Source organism: Apodemus sylvaticus, chromosome 5 (genome assembly GCF_947179515.1).
Source record: "Apodemus sylvaticus chromosome 5, mApoSyl1.1, whole genome shotgun sequence".
Lineage (NCBI taxonomy): Eukaryota > Metazoa > Chordata > Mammalia > Rodentia > Muridae > Apodemus > Apodemus sylvaticus.
In genome coordinates, this window is record NC_067476.1 from 112,826,259 (window position 1) to 112,847,926 (window position 21,668).

A 21,668-nucleotide genomic window follows, 5' to 3' on the forward strand; every position below is an offset into this window, starting at 1 on the left:
CTTATTTTGTGTTGTTTATGTTGCCGTTTAAATGGATCCCTCTTCTGCAGCCCTTCCGGCTGTTGCTACCACCGAAGAGCCCAGCATATGTCAGGCAACAGGGAAAAGATAAGCTCCCTTGTCAATAATTACTTCCTATCTCTGCCACCAGCAGCATGGCCTTCAAGGGCAGAAGCCCTGGAGTCAGAGCTCTTAAAGCCCTGTTATTCTTTCTGTGTCAGGCCCACAGCAATGGCTGCTGCTGCTTCTTCCTCTCCCTCCTGTGTGCCTTCTGACAGGCTAGGCTCCCTTCAGGGGGTTGCCTGGCTCTTGCTCAGGGCTTGGCCTTTTACTTTTGGTGAAGGTTGGGGTTAAAAATTTGGAGGAAGAGGGATCTCATGGACTAGATATTTTGGAAAGATTTCTAGAAATAGAAAGTCAGTGTGCCTCTGGGCTAGAGTGATTTCAGAGGCAGAAAGGCAACACCTCAGAGAAAGACCAGACTGACCTCAGTGGGTCAGCTCAGGGGAGACACACAAGACTTAAGTGGAGCTGGACCAAGGACTTGGTTCAGAATGATGGTGATGGGTAGCTGCTGTGTGCCAGAACAATGCGTGACAGTTAGAACTGAGGCTTGGCTGGAGTAAAGGCAGAACAGTGCTATACTGTCCTCTCAGTATGCCCCCAGAGTCAGATCCAGGCTGGAGTGAATGGGTTTAGCTGTGGTTTTCATGCATCCAGACTCTCTATCCCGGCCACCAGGTGTGTTCCAGTGCGGTCCAGCGTCCGTTAATGCAATCCGAGAAGGTGAGGTGGACCGGAATTTTGACATGATCTTCATCTTCGCGGAGGTTAATGCGGATCGCATCACTTGGATCTACAATAATAGAAATGGCAGCCAGAAGCAGAATTCTGTGGACACTCGCAGCATTGGCAAATACATCAGTACCAAGGCAGTGGGCAGCAACTCTCGCTTGGATGTCACTGACAAGTACAAGTATCCAGAAGGTAGGATTGGTGTTGGCGGAGTGATGCCTCATGGGGCTCGGTGATGGGTGGACAGTTTTGAGGGTGGCAAGAAAAAGAGCCTCTCCCCATACTCTGACATCTCAGTTAGTTGTACACAAATGGCAGGCTGTCTCAAGTGCTCAACTGTTGTTTTCAATGGGGACAGAAGGATCAAGGACAGCTACAATACCTGGGGGAGTTAGCATCAGCACACAGACAAGAGTAAGCCCAGCCCACCTGCAGATATGTCCTTTCTCAATTGTCAACTGGACTGATGTTACCATGATTGGGCATCACAGGGAAAGGCATGGTCCTCAAGGGCTTTGGGACACATTTCTCTATCAGTTTCTAGTCTTCAAGAACATAGACAATGCCATCTCATCGAAGAAACAAACTCAGGGATGTATGCTTGTGCCATCTGCATGCATGGCCCCAACCCACTAAGAATCCCTGGGTATTGATTCCTGGAGGAGGCTAATGCTGGGGTCCCTGAAATCTCCATCATCTGTACTGCAGCTGTCCTCTACAGTAACCTAGGAAGGCCATGGTCACTCCGAAGTTGCTTTGGAAACCAGCAGCATAGCAGTTCTCAAGGATGGCAAAAACTCTCCATTTGGAGGTGTGGTTCTGCTTTAGAAACAGCCCAGAGTAATTTAGCAGTTGCTCTAGCAGGCTGTGGGTGCGCTCCAATGGGTTCATACTTTACTCTTTCTAAAATACTTGGAAAAAGTTGACTTGAGGCTCAACTGATCCTCACAATCAATTTCTAGGAAAGAAAAGTGTACTTCTAAATGTGCCTACAGTGCTCCTATAATCGATAGACCAAATCTATGGCAACTGCTGGCTATTGGTGTTAGTGTTCACAGGAGAAAACTGGCTTCAGAAGGTGGAATCTAACTCTGAGGCCAGAGGTATCCATTCTAGGTACCAGTAGATGGACACTTTGAGGTCTGTAAACACTGTTGAAATTCTCTGGCATAGACATATACTTGTTTGAGAATGGTAGAGCATTGGAAGATCGTGCATGGCATAGTACACTATCTGACAACTTTCACAGGCCTGAATGCCTACTCCAGGTACCCTGTAGATAAAACACAGCAGATGGTGTCCCTGGAGAGGCAGGTGCCAGCCTGGTAATTTCAATATCTTGGTGTGAGACAAGCATAGGGAACAGGAAACAAATAAGCCGGGACAGAAGGCGACTCTCAGTCCTACCTGCCACTTAGAACAGGCTTCGCATTATCTCTGAATTTCTTGCTCCCCTGCCAACAAAACAAGAATAGCAGTGTCTCTCTTGGGTTGGATTTCAATGCAAAAATGCATACAAAGTACAGTGTTTGGCACATAATAAGGACTTAATGACTAGGATGGCAGCCCCCATCCATTTGGATACCTTCCCTGGAATAATGCCTTCCCATGGACTATTCTGTTGAGGTACTGCTTACCTGGCTGTATGAGCCTGTGACTTTCCCTATTACTCTCACATACTGATCCTGTTTCTCTGAAGTCCTAGCAACCTTCTAAGCAAATGGAGAGAGGCCTAGTCAGAAGCTCCCTCCAGCAGGATGTGTATGACAGCAGGATGGTACAGCTGTCTGATGCTACCCAGATCTTCTTGCCTAATAATGCCGGTTGGTCTCAGAGAGCCCCAGGCTGGAAAAGCTCATAAAAATGGGTTGCTAAGCATTTGCACAATAGCAATACTGTGGCGAGAAAACAGCAGCAGGAAGAATAGGCTTGAGTAAGCTCAGCAGGTGACCTATATAGGCTCTGGAACCGCCTTATGCAAACGCCTGCTTCAGGGACTCAGGGAAAGAGGCTCCGAGGCTCAGTGGAGCCTTCAGCTTTGGGTGTGGACTGCCAGCTCAGCTAGAGAATGGAAGGGCATCCAGAGGAACCTGACCCTCCAGGAGCTCTCAAGCCCGGTAATCTAGCCTCTCGCTTTTAGCAGGGTGGGTACAAGGGAGGATCCTCAGACCAGGCTCCGGATCCCAGGAGATGAGTCCCTCCCTTTCTTCATCCAAATCCCAGAGCTGTCCAAGTCAGTAGCTTCCCTTAGATTGCATGCGCCTCTGAAGTCCCTGCCAGGAAATTTACATAATTCATGATAAGGACTCACTAACTTACAGAGTACTTATCTTAAGCCTTCTGGTTTACTTTGAAACATTCACAAGTTGGTTGGGGGGAAACCCTAGGAGTCCATAAATGCCCACATGGTCACTCTTCTATCTTCTTGGGAGGCCAAGACCTTCTGCTGTATGGTACATGTGTCTGCAGGTCAGGGCCGAGGACAGACAGTGAACTGCTTACTCAGCCTGAGCTTGGAGCTGTTCTCTCTGTTCCCAGTGTGCCACGAGCCTTTAGCGTGTCACCAATGCTGTCCTCTTGCTACTCCTGCTGCCATAGTCAGCAACACCTACTAAGTCTGGGAACACACCCTTTGTTTGAGCCCTTGCATGTTTGAGACTCCAAATTTCTCAGCAATTCAAACTAGCCATGACTTGGAACCTCATCGGCCTCAGGATGTTCTTGCTGACTTGCACAGACTAAAGTGTCACTTGCTGACTCTCAGAGTGCCTCTAGACCCAAGCCCCGGGGACGTGGGGAAGTGATTTGGAGTTCTTCCTCATGACGCTGGCTCTACTTATGGGTTCGTCCTCACTCCTCTCCGTTTAGTTTTGCCATTTGCTTTTAAATGATTGGTTTGTTCTTCAAGTCTCAGGAAAAGACCTTCTAGTCAAAGAAAGAGAAAGGGAGTGAGAAAGAGATGGAAGGAAGGAGGGAGGGATGTAGAAAATGAAAAACAAATAAACAAGCAAACAAATTTAAAACAAGGAAATGATAAAACCCCATAGTAATGTTTGCAGGGAAACTAGCTTCCGTGTGGCTTCCTGAGAGTACAGACTCGATTGAAAAAGGACAAGAGGCCAGCTGACCTGGAAGCCTTATACCAAGAGGGGTTAATGGAGGCCTGACACGATTAGACCCTTGCTGGGAGCATCTTGGGCATGTAGAAGTAGTATCAATGTTAGAGCTAGGTTACTTTCTAGGAGGGTCATTCTGTCCATTGTCTGAATTGTAAGCTATGTGCCTAAGGTACCCGTGTTTTGTTGCTGTTTCCGTCGCCAATGCACAGGTTCCAAAGAAGAAAGACAAGTGCAACAAAAGGCTTTGAACAAACTCAAACCTAATGCATCTTTCGGCGCCACATCCTCAAGGAATCCGGAAGGGGAAGAAAAGGAGCCCAGCATTTCTGGGAAGTTCAAGGTCACCGGACAACTGACAGTAGGCAAAGAAGTCAACCTGTCCCTGATGCTCAAAAACATGACGAGTGATAGGAAGACAGTGACGATGAACATGACAGCCTGGACCATCGTCTACAACGGTACTCTTGTCCACGAAGTGTGGAAGGACTCTGCCACTATCGCCTTGGACCCTGAAGAAGGTAACTCACTCATCCTGCAGTTGGTGGGATTCAACCCCTCTAGGGCCCAAAAGAGTTGGTCGTTGATGGGATCCCACTGCTTCCAGCAAGTCAGCTGAATGTGGACAGAGTAGTGAATGGCCTCCACGGGTAAGCCTTAGTTCTGATGCTCTAGAAGTTGCTATCCTATGAGCAAGGCCAGTCACTGTGGTGCTAACTACATGTTAACCATGTAAACTACATGTTAACTCTACTTCCTTCCTAGCAAAGGAAGAAGAGAGGCTTCAGCAGTTCCTAGCCATAGCACAGTGTCCTGTAGGGGTTTGTGCCACCCTGCATGATTTTCTGAATGTAACCTCATCTGACCTTCTTTTAAAAGGGGTGATTTCAAGCCTCATGTTACAGAGGTGAACAGAAGGCTTCAGTTACTTACGACTCCCTTGTGCCATGGTGATTAAGAGCCAGTGCTGAGGTCTCGGTCCTTGGTGTCCGGATGTCAAACCCAGTGTCACCTCTTGTTTGCTAGGTTTTGCAGCTGTTGTCCTGTTCTCTCTCTCTCTCTCTCTCTCTCTCTCTCTCTCTCTCTCTCTCTCTCTCACACACACACACACACACACACACACACACACACACACACCCCAGTTCTGTTGTAGGTTTGACCTTGGATGGTCTTTGAAAGATCTCAGGGTCTTAAATCCTTGCCCCATGTTGCCCGCAGCTTCCAGGCTCTGGGTGCAGTTTTCTCATGACAGTGACAGGTTTTCTTGGAGATCTAAGCATTTGGGAGGTTCAGTGACTTGTTGCTCCAGGGCAGCAGAGATGGGAAGGGAACCAGGCTGGGCAGAGGGCGACTGATTCTGTGGGATTAGAATGTAGGTGTGTGCCGGCATTGGCAAAATCCTGGAGCTGTTATAAAAAGTTTGGGCTGACAAAGCGGATTGACAAGGGTGGGGTGACTATTTGCTTCACATCGAGAATTAATGGAAACTGGTTAATTACATAGCCTGTCCTGAAAGAATTCCAAGAAAAATTGAGCTGTATTACCTCTGCTTAAAAGGCAGAGTCCCTGACAGTTTGTCTCCCAGCAGAAAGAAATGTCAGTGTCAGAAGCAACTGTTGGTATTATTTACCTCTGACACTTGAAAACAAAAGGAGCCCAGGCTCTCCTGGGTGCTAGGCAAGAAGGCCACCAAAGGTGCATCTCTAGCTTAGGACTACCTATTTCTATAGACCAAGATATATTCCATATGAAGGGGGAAACATTTTAATCCTCTGTTAAAAAACCAAAACAAAGCCAAGAAAGCAAGCAAAGGCCCAGCAGAGTGGAATGTAAAGCAGGTGACTGAGCCTGGAGTCCTGATGCTCAGGATGCTTTACCTCCTGGATAAACCTGAGTGAGTCTCACTCCCTCTCTGAGCCTCAGTCAGACCACAGGGGAGGCTGGATCAACTGATTCCAGGATCCCTTCTCCATATTAGGGACTGCTGTAGCCAATCCCCTCAGTTGAAGCAGAGGGAATTTTGTCCCACTTGTCTTACCCCCAAGACCGTGGAGCACAACTTTGGGAAAGAAATCGATGCCCAAGACCATCTGAAGAGGGTAAATCCCCATGATCCGCAGTGTAGTCCGGGTGGAGGGTTGTGGAGTGAAAGTGTAGCTCACTGATAGACTATGTGCTTAGCATGCATAAGGCCCTGGATCCTGTCTTCAGCACCACAGGGGAAGTCTTTGAGGCCTAGAGAGAAGCCAGAGGAGGAAATCCCATTAAGGGGGAAACCCACAAGTCAGAAGTGTGGCGGAAACAAGCCTGCCGTATGTACAGACCGACGAGGAAGTACAGGGTGTCTTTAAGGAGGAGTGCCTTTTGCACAGTTGGGGCAGAGCGGAAGTTGAGGGTCTGAACTTTATTCCCGAGGTGGTAAGACATCATGGAAGGCTTTTGTGGTGAAGCACAAGAGGAGCGAGATGATTTAGAAAACCTGGTGTGGTCTTTGAAGCTTTGTCTTCTCTTCCTAGAGTAAGGACAGCTCTGAAGCGGGAGCACCCAGAGGGAGGAGGCCGAGGACACTGTCACTCTAGAATCACAGCTTATTAGATGACTGAGAGAACAGAAGCATTTAGCCAAAGCCTCAGCCTCCCTGCCTAGTCATTACTGTGTTGTCACCCGGATTGTCAATGCCATTAGGCAATAGGTTAGCATCCTTCTTCCCTGTCTCTTACAAGGAAACTCATCCTCTGACACTTCCCAGGTCTGGGAGGGGCAGCTGCACTCAACCCTTCAAGTCCCTCTCTTTTGGAGGCAAGCTTGCTTGTTGGCATCCTAGAACCTCCTTGTCCCTTACTCGGCCCCTCCCCACCTCCTGATTAAAAAAAAAAAAATCCAAACCAAAACCAACAAAACCACAAACTCAACAAACCCCACAAAACCTGAGGGCTGAAGGCTTTGAAAGCAAAAAGCGACACACAGATCCTCCTGTCAGCTCAACCCACCTCAGCTCAGTTCTAAAGCCACCCACTCCTGGCTTCTCCTTTCAGAAATAGAGTATCCTGTGAAGATTTCATACTCTCAGTATGATAAATACCTGAAGGCAGACAACATGATCCGGATCACAGCCGTATGCAAGGTGCCTGATGAGGCTGAGGTGGTAGTGGAACGGGATGTCATCCTGGACAACCCTGTTTTGATCCTAGAGGTAAGAGAATGGGAAGGCTGCCTCGCCTGGTCTCAGGAGCCCCAGGAGCCACCAGGAAGTGAGCAGAGAAGGCAGGGTTTCCCTAGGCATGTACATAAGAGCCTCATGGACCTGGCCACCCTTTGTCTACTGTATCTGTACATAGTGCTTGCGTCTTCCTATATAATCCCACTGCTGGCTTCCTGAGTCCCCCTGGTACAGATCCAGGTCATTATGTCTGCCCTGGTCCCACCTCTCTTAAGCTGTCCCTAGTTTCTAGGGTTCCTGGTGTCAAGAAAGGGGTCCCAGTTTATCCACTGTGTCACAGGGTCCCATTTCCCATGGAGCTACTGCTTTGCTGTCCTGCTTAGTCCACTGTGGACAGGGACAGGGTTGGTCCCACCTCAGGGCTAGACAGTCACTGTGGGGCAGTAATTCCAACCTTGAGTCTTACGCCTAAACAGACTTGGCCTTGTAGCTTGGCTCCAGTATTTGCCATCATGGAAAGTGAGTGAGCCCTTTAGCTAAGTCTGTCGCTTTAGCTCTGACAGAGGAATGAGGAGATGCTTTCCTTGTGGGGTGTCACTTCCTCAGGGTAGCTACCCATGACAGATCTTCACAGATCAGGCCTGGTCGCCAGAACATTCTAAACATTTGTTCCATTGAAAGCACAGCTTCATATAACAATCCGTACCCCCGTCTGGTAGTCAGTGCCAGTGGAGCTAGTGTTAGTGCTGTTCCAGGGTCGTCTCACCACATAACCCTCATCACACAGAATCAGCATCCTCCATGGGCCATGGCTGCGGCCGAGTTTGTGGCTCTGGGCTGCCATCCCTCCTTTCCCTGAGGGAAGCTGTTGTCAGTTCTGTATGACTCCTGCAGGACGCAGCCTCTTTGGCTTCACAAGGAGTTTCTAAGAAGCTCTCCCTGTCCATCTCCGCAATATGACGGACAGCTGGGTGTTTTCTACAACTCCCAAAGCTGGGTGACAACGACACTTGGTGGTAACTGGCTCAGCTCTAAAAATATTTTGTCCTAAAAGGATGAGCGTTTAAATTAAGTTAGTTTCCCCCCATTTTCCTCCCTAATCCTCAAACATACTTACATAGTCATCTTTTATTCATATATTCATATTCAGTTTTTAGATTTCCGTACAATGTCTGAATTATCTTTAAAGATACTATATAACATCCTTATCATTGATGCTGTCAAGATAAAGGCCATACTGAACTTCCTTGAGTCTTTATAAGATACACCCAGTTTTCCTTCTCTCAAACACACCCTCCCCTCCTGTTGAGATTCTAGAAAATAGAGACATTTTGACCACTAAATAAGTCGATTGTAGTTCCCTCAGAGCAGTGTCAGAGATTCAAACTCATGAAGGGAATCTATAGAAAAAGATGATATTCTAGATGATATTCTAGGTAAAATTCTCTTAACTCATCTCACTGCCTGGTCCATCCCATCCCACTACCTCATCTACTGACTGGTCATTAACATGGGCTAGCCTGGGGACCTTACACCATGGGATCAGAAATAAAATCTGAATGTTTTTCTAAAGGGGCGAGAACTTTCACATTCATGACTAGTGTTCCACATCCAGTCTGCTGCTTGCATCTACAGACCCAAGTTAATATATAACCATAAGGAAACAGACACTTGAAAATATAAATGAGTGTGTTTATAGACTTGGTTAATAAACAACAATAAAGGTAGATAAATATACAGATGTATACATTTAAAGTCAACAGCAAGACAACAGAACTATTATGTGGCATTGTTTCATACCAACATTGCAAAACAATGCTTTTCTCTTGAAATTATTTAATATACTTTGAATTCCAAGGGAGAGAAGACAGTAATCACAATGTGTAATATGTTTCACTTATTCAGAGTGGACTATGATATATTGCAATGTCTATCAAAAAAAATAGTCCAGGCTTTGGGGCCAGGTAAACCCTTTTGTTTTCCTGTGTGGGTTTCCTAAGCTGTCACATTAGTCTGAACTTACCTTTTACACCACACAGTGATAGCCATGAGCACTGACAACAAGAAAAACAAACAAACAAACAAACTACTAACCTACTAACCCACTAACCAATGCAGCAGCCTCCAGGAGTCTCAAAGGAAGAGAGAAATGTGCCAGTCACACAATTTCAGCATCTATTTCCAAAACACTGTCTTCCCTTCCCATGACATTATTTGTTCCTCGCTAGACGGGAAGATAAGTAATTATCCCTCCTTGCCAGCTATGTCTGCCCAGATCATGGCTGATGCTTAGCAGATAAACAACAGTCCTCACCTTTATGGGTGAGTAAGTAGTTTCCGTTATTTATGTGGCCTCAAATCCTGCTGTCATCTTCTATGACTCCAGCTTCCTGAGTGCACACACACACACACACACACACACACACACACAATTTTTTTAAGAAAAAAAAAAAAAAACAACCAACCAACCAATAAGTAAGAGGTTCAAGAAAAGTAGCTGGCAGTGGGCTGTCCTCAGAAGCAGGAGCTGCCCATTCTTAATGGACTGAGCTGGGGTTGTGAGCTAGTCTCAGTGTGCTTCCAGTCACAGCGAACAACACAGGTCTCTGAGCTGTTTCCCATATATAGTGTGGGGATAGTGGTAATGTTTTGGTATCCCACATGGAGGTTAGGATACCATCTAATACTTAGGGCTGAATGAAACGGCCTTCCCCCTGCATCCTAGGCAGTATTTCTCCCTCACCCTATCATCATGCTCAGCTCTCACGGGTAGCAGGCAGGGGCCACACACCTAGCATCCTAACTCATGGCCTTCCTTCCAGGTGCTGAGCCAGGCTCAGCTGCGGAAGCCTGTGAACGTGCAGATGCTTTTCTCCAACCCCCTGGATGAGCCAGTGAAGAACTGCGTGCTGATGGTGGAGGGCAGCGGCCTGCTGCGTGGCAGCCTCAAAATCGAGTGAGTCCTAAGCGGCTTTGTGGGGGTGGCCAAGAGTAAAACAGGAGGGCCTGCCGAGAGCCTTTAGGAAGTAGACAGACAGAGGCCCCTCTGGCCTTGAATCTTCATTTTTTGTGGGCCTTGGTACTCAAGAGTCTGCATTTGGTTTGGAGTTCATCAAACTTGAAGTCTTAACCACAAGTGCTAAAATCTGATCTTCAGGGCTTAGCATATTTGGGAGACCATAAGACTACCTATCCCCTCCCTAGCTGGATGTCACAGAGTCAAAGGGAACCAGCTCACCCCTAGAGGTAGCCAGAGGGCGCCGAAGAAATGGTGGCTTTGCCTGATTAGTCTAGAACTTGGGAGTCCTCTAGGGCCTGTGCAGCCTGAGCCCTCTGGATTTCACATCAACGCTAATCCGTGTCCTTCCCCATCAGTGTGCCAGCCCTGCGCCCCAAGGAGAAGTCCCGGATCCGATTCGAGATTTTTCCCACTCGGAGTGGCATCAAGCAACTGCTCGCCGACTTCTCCTGCAATAAATTCCCTGCAATCAAGGCCATGCTGCTCATTGATGTGTCTGAGTGACCGACCCAGCGGCACTCCTACAGACCTGGGTGACACAGACCAGACAGTGATCTCCTGTGGAGTGAAACTGTTGCCTATGCTGTCCAGCCTGAGAAGCCTTCCATGTCCCCAAGGCTGCCAGACATGGACTTCTAGCAAGAATCCCCCCTACCCAGCCCCCTTCACTTCAAGCTAGGCCAGGTCCCCCCTGGTCTGGGACTTGATCAGTTTTGCACATTTCCTGATTGCTTCCCTTGGAGATGGCCTGTTCTGTGAACCCTTGACCCTGCTGATCCCTTATACCCGGCAATGCTGCGGACAAGGCAACACCGAAGCTCACCATAAATTGGGAAGAAGCTAGCCTGGACTGCTTGCTGATCCCAGCCTACAGTATGGATACCCTGTTCCTCCCTCAGCCTCCATGGAAGGCAGGGAGTAGTCGCATACCACACCGCTCATATCCTGACAATCAAAATAAATGCCAAACAAGTGCAATCATATAATACCAATTCCATCAGACTGCTTTGCCTCAGGTGGTAAAGGAGGAAGAGGGGCTGGGGTCACTTCCTCTAGAGAAGGTCCAGATTCAGGAAGGCCTTGTCCATTGGTACCAGTGTCCACAGGAAATGTGTTTGCTCTTTGCAGCTTTAAATGAAAAAATAGGGAAACACTGCCAGCTACTTCTGGAAAACTTCCTGTGGTAGTGCCCCAAATGAAATGAGGCTGACGTGGCAGACAGTGACCCAGTACTTCTCAACCTGTGGCTCCCTACCCCTTTAGGGCCTGAGTGACCTTTTCAAAGAGATTGCCTAAGACCATCAGAAATGCAGATATTCACAACAGTAGCAAAATTACAACTATGAAGTAACAACAAAAATAATGTGTGATTGGGGGGTCACCACAGCATGAGGAACTATATTAAAGGGCCACCGCATTAGGAAGGTTGACAACCCCTGCCCCATTCATTGTGTGTGCTTAGGAAACTCTTTAGGACAATTGTGCATGTCTCAGAAAGAGGAAGAACTTCCAAGTAAGTATTTTCAGGAAACTTAAGGGAAAGTGGGTTGTTCCCTGCTGTGTTGGTCCATTTTTCTGTGCCCCTAACAAAATACCTGGGGCTAGACCATATCCAAAGAAGGGGGTTGTTTCACTCACAGATTGGAGGGATGAAAGTTCAAACAGCATGACAGTGGCTCTGACAGGGATGTCATGGCCGTTGGCAGACATATATACAAGAGGAAAGAGTCGCATGGCAAGAAAGAAAGTCAGAAAGCACGGCAGGGCCAGGGCTGGTGTGTCACAACAATCCATTCTCATAACTTGGGGTCTTATAAGAACTGCGTATCCCCCCCACCCCCGGAAAGCAGTAGCCATAATGGCTGCTCGGTACCCCTTTCCTGAAGGGGGCACCTTCAGGATAGCCACACTGAGGACTTAGCTTCCAGTTCCTGAGCCTCCAGTCACAGCTCAAAGCCCCTCAAACTGTAGCCCTCCCCTGTGCCATCCTCTTCTCTCTGCATCCAGAAGAGCTTGTGTTTGCCAGTCAGCCACAGCACTGCTGCCCTCAACAAACTCAGACAATGCCTCAGCATTACCCTGTTGATATCACCCCCAGACACCGAGCACACGCCTGCCTTCCCAACTCTTGGGAAATTGTGACAGGAGAATCATGAGTTCAAAACGAGCCTGAGTGAGTTATGGAGTGAGACCCTATCTCAAACGACCAAAGTAATCTCAAGAGACCCCATTAGTTCACCCATCACTGTTCTGACTAATCCCAGTCAGGCCATTCTGTTTTATTTTTCCAAATTTCAGGAACTAGTCTCTTCTAAACAGAAATTGCCACTTCACGTCTGGCCCCAAGTCCCGCTCCCTTTATACTCAGCTCAGACCTCCCCGTGCCTGTGAAGGAAAAGTCATCCTCGCCTTCCTTCCTTTCCTTCCTGTTGCTTGATCCTGCAGAATTTCAGCAGGGAGGGAAGTCACAAGGAAAATGACTAATGACCTTCACTGGCACTGATGCCACATGGCCGCAAGCCTCTCCTGTGAGCTGGCGTCTAAGTGTGACCTTTGTTGACATCATGCCCTCTAACATAGACAGCATGGCTCTGGCCGGAGAGGGGCACATGCTGGCTCTAACCGCCCTAGAAGAGTACAGAAGTACTTTATGATGGCTTCAGGCCAGGGCCTGACCTAGGAGGCTCACATCCCCTTGCCCACCAGTGAGTATGCAGAGACAAACACACTGTGCTTACCAGCCTTCCCTTCCCCCAGTTGAGCTGCTCCTGCACCCCACTTCCCATGGCTGGGGGCAACACCTGAATCTGTATCCACATTTGCTCCCAATACCAAACTTTCCCCAGATCTCTGACCTAGCCCTGACTCTGATGGCTGAGGGCAGCTGGGCTCTACTGCAGAGAGGTCCCCAGCTATGGAGGACAGGAGGATTATAACTGTTTGCAACCTTACAGTTCCGTCTATTTCTCTTTTGGTGACTCCTGGGGCCTGCCATTCACCTTGAGTTGGGGATAAGGATATATCCATTCTGCCTCAGAGACTCTGCCTCAGCCTCCAATGAAGGCTGAAGTAAAACAGACTCACTACTGCTCTGGCCTCTGATAGGAAAATCCAGAGCTTCTCATTAGTTCCCATTCATAGGAGGCCGCTGTAGGCCCATTCCTCAAGCACAGTGTGATCTGAGTTTTCCAGTTACTCACTTTGAGCCAGACTCTGTATTGTACAGTGTTCAGAGATGTCAAAACCAATATCAGAGTGATGACTGCCTCTGGCTTCCCACCCTCAAGGAGAGGACAGGGCATTAACAAAATCTATGCCAAGTATCTATCCAACCCAGGCACAGGCCTTGAGAAAGAAATCTAATAAACTTCTCACCCTGCCTGAGTTCTGGACTATTTTAAGAACAGCATAAGTTAAAGAGATGGACCTGTGGCCAGGAGTAATGGCTGCCTGTCTACCTAGGTTTGATTTCCAGTCACAAGATGGGCGCTCATAACCATCTGTAACTCCAGGTCCATGGGATTGGATGCCCTCTTCTGCCCTCCACAGGTACCAGGCACATATGTGGTGCACAGACAAACATCCAGGCAAAACATCCATACACATAAAATTAAAAGAAATTAAGAAAACAGTATGACAGTTGACATTTGAAACTATGCATTCTATGTCTGCTCACGCCCCACTGGCTTGAACTTAGTAACATGGTCACAGCTAACTATCAGGTCAGCTAGGAAGTGTGGCTGTTACCTAGGTAGACTTGTACTGAACTAATACATATAGTTTCTATCACTATGTCAAGCAAACAAATAAAGAAGAGGTATCCACTAGGCCCATGATTTCATTCCCAACACCTGGGCAATGTGGGACAAGGACACACAGGAAACCCAGAGAAGCTAAAAGCACCAAGAGGAAACTGAATCCTTCACATCTAATTATTCTTTCCAAATTACCCATCAGGCAAGTCTCCATCCCCTTTCCCTACACAGTACACAGAGAAACTTCAAACTTGCATAGGAGGAATTGCCCCTTGTAAAGAAGAGGCCTTTCCCAAGGTCAGACTATTGATTCCCAAATTGAGGTTGCCTAAATCTACCCAGCAAAGCTTTGTGGAAAACATTCTCCAGCCTTTGAAACTGAATTTTTTGTTCAGAGCTAGGTGGGGTACCCAATTTCAACTGCTAAAGAAGCAAAAGTAAAACACTATCAATTAGGTCCTTGAGAATACCAAAATGGGGTTAGAAGTGCATGAAATGACCAGAGGTGATTTGCAAAGCAAACAAAAAAGAGGTACCCACTAGCCCCCATGATTAGCAAATGACTAATGCAAAGAAAAGAGGGGCAGGTAGAGACTGGCCCTGAAGACTGTGGTCAGGCCTGACTCCCATGAAAGGAGAAGCAGAAGGAAGGGACTCGAGGGGCACGGCCTGGCTCTAGGAAAACCTCAGCCAGTCCCACAGGAAGCTGTGCGCAGCAAGTTCGCTCATGGAAATGTTTACCCGGAACAGACTGGCTGTGCTCCGTCATGGCTGGGGCTGTCCTAGAAGCCCATCGCCTTAGCTGGAAAGTTGAGGTATGTCCCAGAGCATCAGGAGAACATGAGGCAGCCCAGGTCTATGTCTGCCATGTGGCTCCTGAAGGTAAGTCTGACCCTTTTGTAAACTCTTACAAAGCAGATCTCTTTACCTCTGCCTGTTTTAGCGAGCCAAAGGGTACATAGAAGACAGAATATGCATGAGGTATGCGTTCTTGTGCACACTGTGCCTCTGAGGAGAACAGTGTGCTTCGTGAGAACACTTCCGATTCCTTATTTTAGTTGTCAGTAGTATCACACCTCACTCTTAGCATGTGAAGAGAGGAGCTGACCGAGCTTCCAGTGGATCACTGCCTCTGAGGAACTCAGCTTTAACATTGTGCTTGCTAATCCAACGCTATCAACCTCCAGCGTTACGTTGAAGTGAGATAATACACGTTTTTACTGCTTAGGGTACTTTCGATGGAACGTATCCTGGTTAAGTGTCTTAGCCAATTTGTGGTTACTTGGGAGCTGCTCATGGGTCCCAGACATTGTCCTAGGCATACAAAGATGAGGGGTCCCAGTGCCCAACATCACCGCAAACATCCCTCGGAGAACAGGTGCAGACAGCAGGCATCGTGACGATGAAGACACTCAGGTAATGGGAAAAGAAAGCAGAGGACATGAAGAGAAAAAGCCGCTTCACCCACTCAAACAGTAAGTATTGGCATGGGGACTCCAGCCCAAAATATTAATAACACATTAAATGTGAAAAGCACGAACATCTCAATTAAAATACAACTACTGCATGACGCTCAAGAGAGGTTCAGAGCTTCAGAGCACATGTTGTTCTTCTAAAGCACCCAGATTCACCTCACAGCTCCCACACGGTGGCTCACAGCTGCCTGTAACTCCAGCTCCAGAGGGTCTGATGCCCTTTCCCTGTAGAACATGAGAATCCACACGTCGCACAGACATACATGCAGGCAAAGAATTCACACATAAAATTTAAAATGAATATAATTCACATATTTTTAAAGATAACTACTGTCAATTTGGATTTTTAAAAGCCAAATCCAACTACATGCCACTACAAAAAGAGAATCTAAACTATAAAATTGATAGGAATTAAATGGAAAAGGATAAAAATTATGTATTATATAAATGGTAACTGAAAGAAATCTGGAAGGATTATACAAATATGCAAAATAGACAAAGATGTTACCAGAGACAATAATATTTTCTAATGGTAAAAAATTAAAATTGTAAATAACCTCAGTTTTCTACGACCATGAGGACATTAACATCAATACCAAATGTGCCTTCCAAGCTCCCAAATGTATGAAAAGTAATTGAATGACTTCAGAATAGCCAATAGATGACAGGAAAATGTCAAAGAGAACTCCCCTGTGGGATTTTAACATGCACACACAACTCATCAGCACGTGTAGGATACAGTTAAAGCAAAGTCCAGAAGAAATGTACAGCACTATGCGCCTATATAGGTAGCCCCAACTCCTATTTTTTATACTTTATCATGGTACAAAATAATACATGACAATATCAATACAAAACATTTTCAAATTTTGAACTTTGGCCTTTCTCTAGAGTTGTGGTATATGGTGCCATCTCTCAGAATGCTTAGGTAGCATTGTGTAGCTAGGCTATGAAGTTTGGTGGATTAAGCATATTACACACATTTTAGCTGGTGACATTTTTAAGGGCAAAACTATTTTATGTTTTATTAGCATATATTAGCATATATTCATACATAATAAGGTTGCATTGCATATTCATTACTTTGGAGGATTTTCATGTCAAAAAAACTAACAGAAGCACTTGAGGAAAGATGTTTCTGTTGGCTCACAGTTCCAAGGTGTGCAGTCCACCATGGTGGAGAAGTTATGGTATCAGGACAATGGAGGCTGGTCACATGACATCCATAATCAGGACACAGAAAGTGTGAGTTCTAGTGTTCAGTTCACTTTCTCCTTTTGATTCTGTCTGAGGCCCTCAGCCATGGACCCACATTCAGAATAGGTCTTCCCACATCATCTAGGTAAGCCTCCACAGGTCTACCCTGAGGCTGGCTTAACCAGTGGTTATTTGTGGAGCCAAACTAATCCACGACTTTCTCGGAGACCCTGATGAATGGACAGAAGGAAAGCTGGCTCTATGTCCTTGCCCAGGAGCTGTCCAGGCTGAGACTGGGGCTAGAGCCTCAAAGGAGTTAAGGTTTCATCTCCAGAGAACCCAGATTTACCCTCGGAAGGGCTGTGGTTGTCTGAGGTATCCTGTGTCCTCTTTGTCAAAATTGCTTGATTTAGCTTTCTTCTTGGCACATCGGTGTTGTGTTTCTTAATAATCTTGTTTGGCATGCTCTGTCAGCAAATGCAAGACTTCCTGATGCCGGGTTTTCTATCTTTCCTCTTCTCATCTTCTGGCTTTCCCACTTAGGACCCTGTTACTGAAGAACAACCTGCTGGCAGGTCCAGGTCAGTTCTAGCTTTTGTCCAGATAACAGTGTCAACAGTTGAACACTAGGAGTTTCATACATGCATACACTGTATTGTGATCACGTTCAACCTCTGTTACTCATACTGATTGATCCCTTCTCCCTCCCAACTAGTTGCTCTTCTGCTTTCGTGGATTTTCGTTGTTCTTAATGATGACAAAATGAGTTTCCTTAGAGCTGCTTATCACACAGTTGTATACCACAGACAAGATGAACCCATGAAATGTGTTCTTTAGCTTCAGTGCCCCTTCTTCTGGTAAGCTGCATAGCTGCTCCTTCCCCAAGCACATGCACATTCATACACATGCAAATGCTCACACATGTAAACACTCACACATGCATGCACTCATACACACACACACACACACACACACACACACATACACACATGTACATGCACACATGCACACACAAAGGACCAAACAAGTAAATGAAATTATTAATAACAAATGTGGTGAAATGACTACTGGACAAGGCTGCAAAAAGTGTCATCTATAACTCTGCTAATTACTTTTCCAAGTATTCTATAGATATTTGTTTAACCCTCACAACAATCCTTAAGGAAAGTGTTGCTATTATTTCAACTATACAAATGAGGCAGGTGATGAGAGTTTCTAGGTCAGGGGTTTCCCAGGTTCAAAATTGGTAGAGCTAAGAGTACATCTCCAGGTGGACTGTCTCAAGGGTCTAATCTGTGCATTATGCCTAACTACCTAGACAGAGTCTACTATGGGATCCAGTGGTGCATTTTATTATGAGTTTACAAGGAGTCATAGAGGTAAATAACACAGAAATGCAAAATTGGGGCTGGGTGTCTACAAAATTGTAGACATTTCGGATGTCTCCTCCCAGCAAGGTCCAGCAGCTGCTACACCATTGGCAGAGGGCAAAGGAGTCCCTTTTCCCTCTTCACCCTCACCCCCTGCTCCATCCCTAGGTCAATTCCTCTGCAAACCTTGATTTCAGTTGCTTTGGAACACTGCGTTCAGACAGTCATGCTCAATCCAGAGCCTGTGGGACTCATGCCATTACCGTTTTTTTTTTCCCCTCTCCGGATCCTTCATAAGTGAACACGTTATACAGTGGTACTAAGAAGGAAGTGGGTTTAGAGAAGTCGTCCCCTTTCCTTGCCTTCATACTAGCCTTCCTGTCCCTTTACGAGCACCATTTCACTTTGTTGCAGTCCTTTGTCTGTCAGTGGATATGCGAGTGAACACATAATCAGAAACACACAGAGCTGATTGAGTGGTATCACAATAAAATACGTGTGCTCGTCAACTTTCAGTTGCTACAAGCTATCCTAAGATGGAGGAAAACCACCTGCCCCATGGCCAAGATACAAAGAAAATCAAAGTCTGATACCCTATCACTCTTAAGGGGTGCCCCATTAGCCTAAAGACTCCCCACTAGATCTTGCTTTATAAAACTACCACCACCACCTATTAGTAGCATTGTCTGAGACTAAGACTTAGTATGGACCCTCAAGCAACATTCAAGATCCAGAGTATAGCAACATGATAAGTTTGGTAACATTACTTGATAACTTGTGCTACGCCAGACTGCAATGAAAGTGGAAATTAATACAACAACCCTATCAGACCCCCTCCTCAGATAATCTATCTTTTCTGATTTGTGCTGAATAAACCTGCATCTTCAGCAGACATCAGAAGACATCGTAAAGAAGGATCAATATGCTACAAAATATGACTTCTTGTCACTTACAGTCTGAATGCTCAGGCTTTATATGTTGAGGAATGGATGACAAACAGAGGCTTTTCCTGAGTCTCTGACATATAGAGAAGGGATTTAGCTCCTTCTCAAAATCAAGGATCATGCTTATCAGAGCTGGTAATGGCCTAGGACCAAGCCTCCTACCTTATAGGGCTGTGGTTATCAGTCCCAAGCCCCTATATGCACAGCCTGTAATGTTTGTGAGGCACCCTGGGTTCCCCTTGTGTAACATTGTTTGATTTGTTTCATTCTAATTTGGCTCCTGTTGTATATAGTTTCTGCTTGATTTTGTCCCTTTCTGCCCTAAAAATAATATATAAGATGCTGTGCTTCCTAACAAGCTTGCTTGACATAAGACAGTTTATGCAAGGCCTCCTGACCCCATAATTTTTTCTCTATCATCTGTCCTCTTTATCCCCTGATCTCCTGGTCCTCTCGCTCAGGATCCTGTCACTGAAAAACAACCTTCTGGTCCACGTAATTTATAATCAATCTATGATAGATTATCTTTCTTTCTAATGAAGTTTCAATATTTGAACACATGCAGCCATATTAAGGTATTTTATGCAAGCATGTTAAAACATTAAAACATCTTAAATATGTAAGAATGTAAGAGGATTTGTTGTTTTAAAGTAGACAGTGACATTCCCCGATTCTTCCCAGAGGATATACTGCAGTGTATTTTTCCCAGTACTTTTTATAAAAGTCCTAAATGGGAAAAAGACACCTCCTAGTGGTCTATGGGAGAATGACATGCATCATAAATCAGATTGTCTATGCTTGAGCTTGAATTCTGTGGGGTAGAGGGTTTAACTCTACAGAAGGAATTGGGTATTTTAAAATATAACTGTGGCACACTTCATCCTGCATGCTGTGATCTTCTGGTATCACCAGGCCATAAAATTACCAGGCCAAAATTTCAGTGAGTGATAAAAGATTAATGAATCCCTACTATGGTTAGGTTGTAAGGATTAGAGGAACACTCCTCCACTCCTGGTGGGACTGCAAGCTGGTACAACCACTCTGGAAATCAGTTTGGCAGTTCCTCAGAAAATTAGACATAGTACTACCTGAGGACCCAGCTATACCACTCCTGGGCATATACGCAGAAGATGCTCCAACATGTAATAAGAACACATGCTCCACTATGTTCATAGAAGTCTTATTTATAATAGCCAGAAGCTGGAAAGAACCCAGATGTCCTTCAACAGAGGAATGGATACAGAAAATGTGGTATATTTACATAATGAAGTACTATTTAGCTATTAAAAACAATGAATTCATGAAATTCTTAGGCACATGGATGGTACTATAAAGTGTCGTCCTGAATGAGGTAACCCAATCACAAAAGAACACACATGGTATGCACTCACTAATAAGTGGATATTAGCTCAAAAGCTTGGATTACCCAGGATACAATTCACAGACCACAGGGAGCTCAAGAAGAAGGAAGACCAAAGTGTGGGTGCTTTGGTTTTTCAGAGAAAGGGAACAAAATACTCACAGGAGCAATTATGGAGACAAAGTGTAGGGCAGAGACTGAAGAAAAGGCCATTCAGAGACTTTTCCACTTGGGGAGTCATCCTATAAACAGTCACCAAACCCCAACACTATTGTGGATGCCAAGAAGTGCTTGCCAAAAGGAGCCAGTTATGGTTGTCTCCTGAGGGGCCCTGCCAGAGCTTTACAGATAAAGAGGCAGATGCTAGCAGCCAACCATTGGACTGAGCGTGGGGTCCCCAATGGAGGCGTTGGAGGGAGGACTGGAAGAGCTGAAGGGGTTTGCAGTCCCCTGGGAAGAGCAATGATGTTGGCCAACCAGACCCCTCAGGGCTCCCAGGGACTAAGCCATCAACCAAGGGGTACACATGGTTCCAGCTGCAATTATGGCGGAGGAATGCCTTGTTGGGCATTGGTGGGAGGAGAGGTCCTTGGTCCTATGAAGGCTCGCTAGATGCCCCAGCATGGGGAAGTCAAGGGGGGTGTAAGTGGGAGTGGGTCAGGTGAAGGGGCATCTTCTTGGAGGCAGGGGGAGGGAGGATGGGTTAGGGGGTTTCTGGGAGGGAGGAAACCAGGAAAGGGTATAACATTTGAAATGTACATTAAGACTATATTCAGTTAAAGAAAAAGAAAAAAAAGGATTTAGCGGCAATGCTTGGTGGTTTCTACAGATTTGTGGTCACACAGACTGGGAGACTTGGGGGGGGTAGGGGATAGATGACACTGTTGGGACTCAGATAGACCCTCACCACAATCCAAAAGTGATTAGTGCTGGGGAACAGCTGGGAAGGGGCGTGGTGCTTATGTGTCGCTGTAATTGACAGTGTTTGGAGTCACCTAGGAGACACACCACACCTCTGAGTATTCCTGTGAGGGTCTTTCCAGAGAGGGTTAACTGACGAGTCAGGACTTGCCCTGAATGTGGGAAGCACCATGCCTTGGGCTGTGGTCCAGACTAAAAGAAAGGAGAACATTCACAGAGCACAGCACCACACACCCCTCTCTACTTCCTGAGTATGGGCACCTGGGACTGGCTGCCCCACCCCACTGCCATCACAGCTGGAGCTGTTCTTACTGTCTGTCCTTCCTTGCCCTTCCCTTCCCTGCCATGGTAGACCACTCTCTCAAAGTGTGAGCTAAAGTAAAGTTGCTCTTTTTAAGTTGCTTTTGTTAAAGTGGCAAGAGAAGCAACTAATGTTTAGTGGAAGTTTGGCAAACCGAGTACAAGAGAAATGCCGGCAGCAGAAGGACGTTTCAGAGAAGGGCAAGGACTTGATTGGGAACTGGGCTAGGGACCGTCCATGCTACATCCACAGAAA

General features: G+C 46.3%; 1 protein-coding gene across 1 annotated transcript in view; it reads left to right on the forward strand.

The window, feature by feature from the left end:
* The window catches only part of Tgm3 (transglutaminase 3), a 24,071-nt gene extending 12,993 nt beyond the window's left edge, over positions 1-11,078 (forward strand). The window contains exons 8-12 of the mRNA XM_052181689.1: positions 742-987; positions 4,124-4,432; positions 6,947-7,104; positions 9,894-10,027; positions 10,447-11,078. Of these exons, the coding sequence (XP_052037649.1) occupies positions 742-987; positions 4,124-4,432; positions 6,947-7,104; positions 9,894-10,027; positions 10,447-10,594 (995 nt within the window). The 3' untranslated portion in view covers positions 10,595-11,078. The remainder of the gene's footprint in view (positions 1-741; positions 988-4,123; positions 4,433-6,946; positions 7,105-9,893; positions 10,028-10,446) is intronic.
* Positions 11,079-21,668: the final 10,590 nt, after the last annotated feature.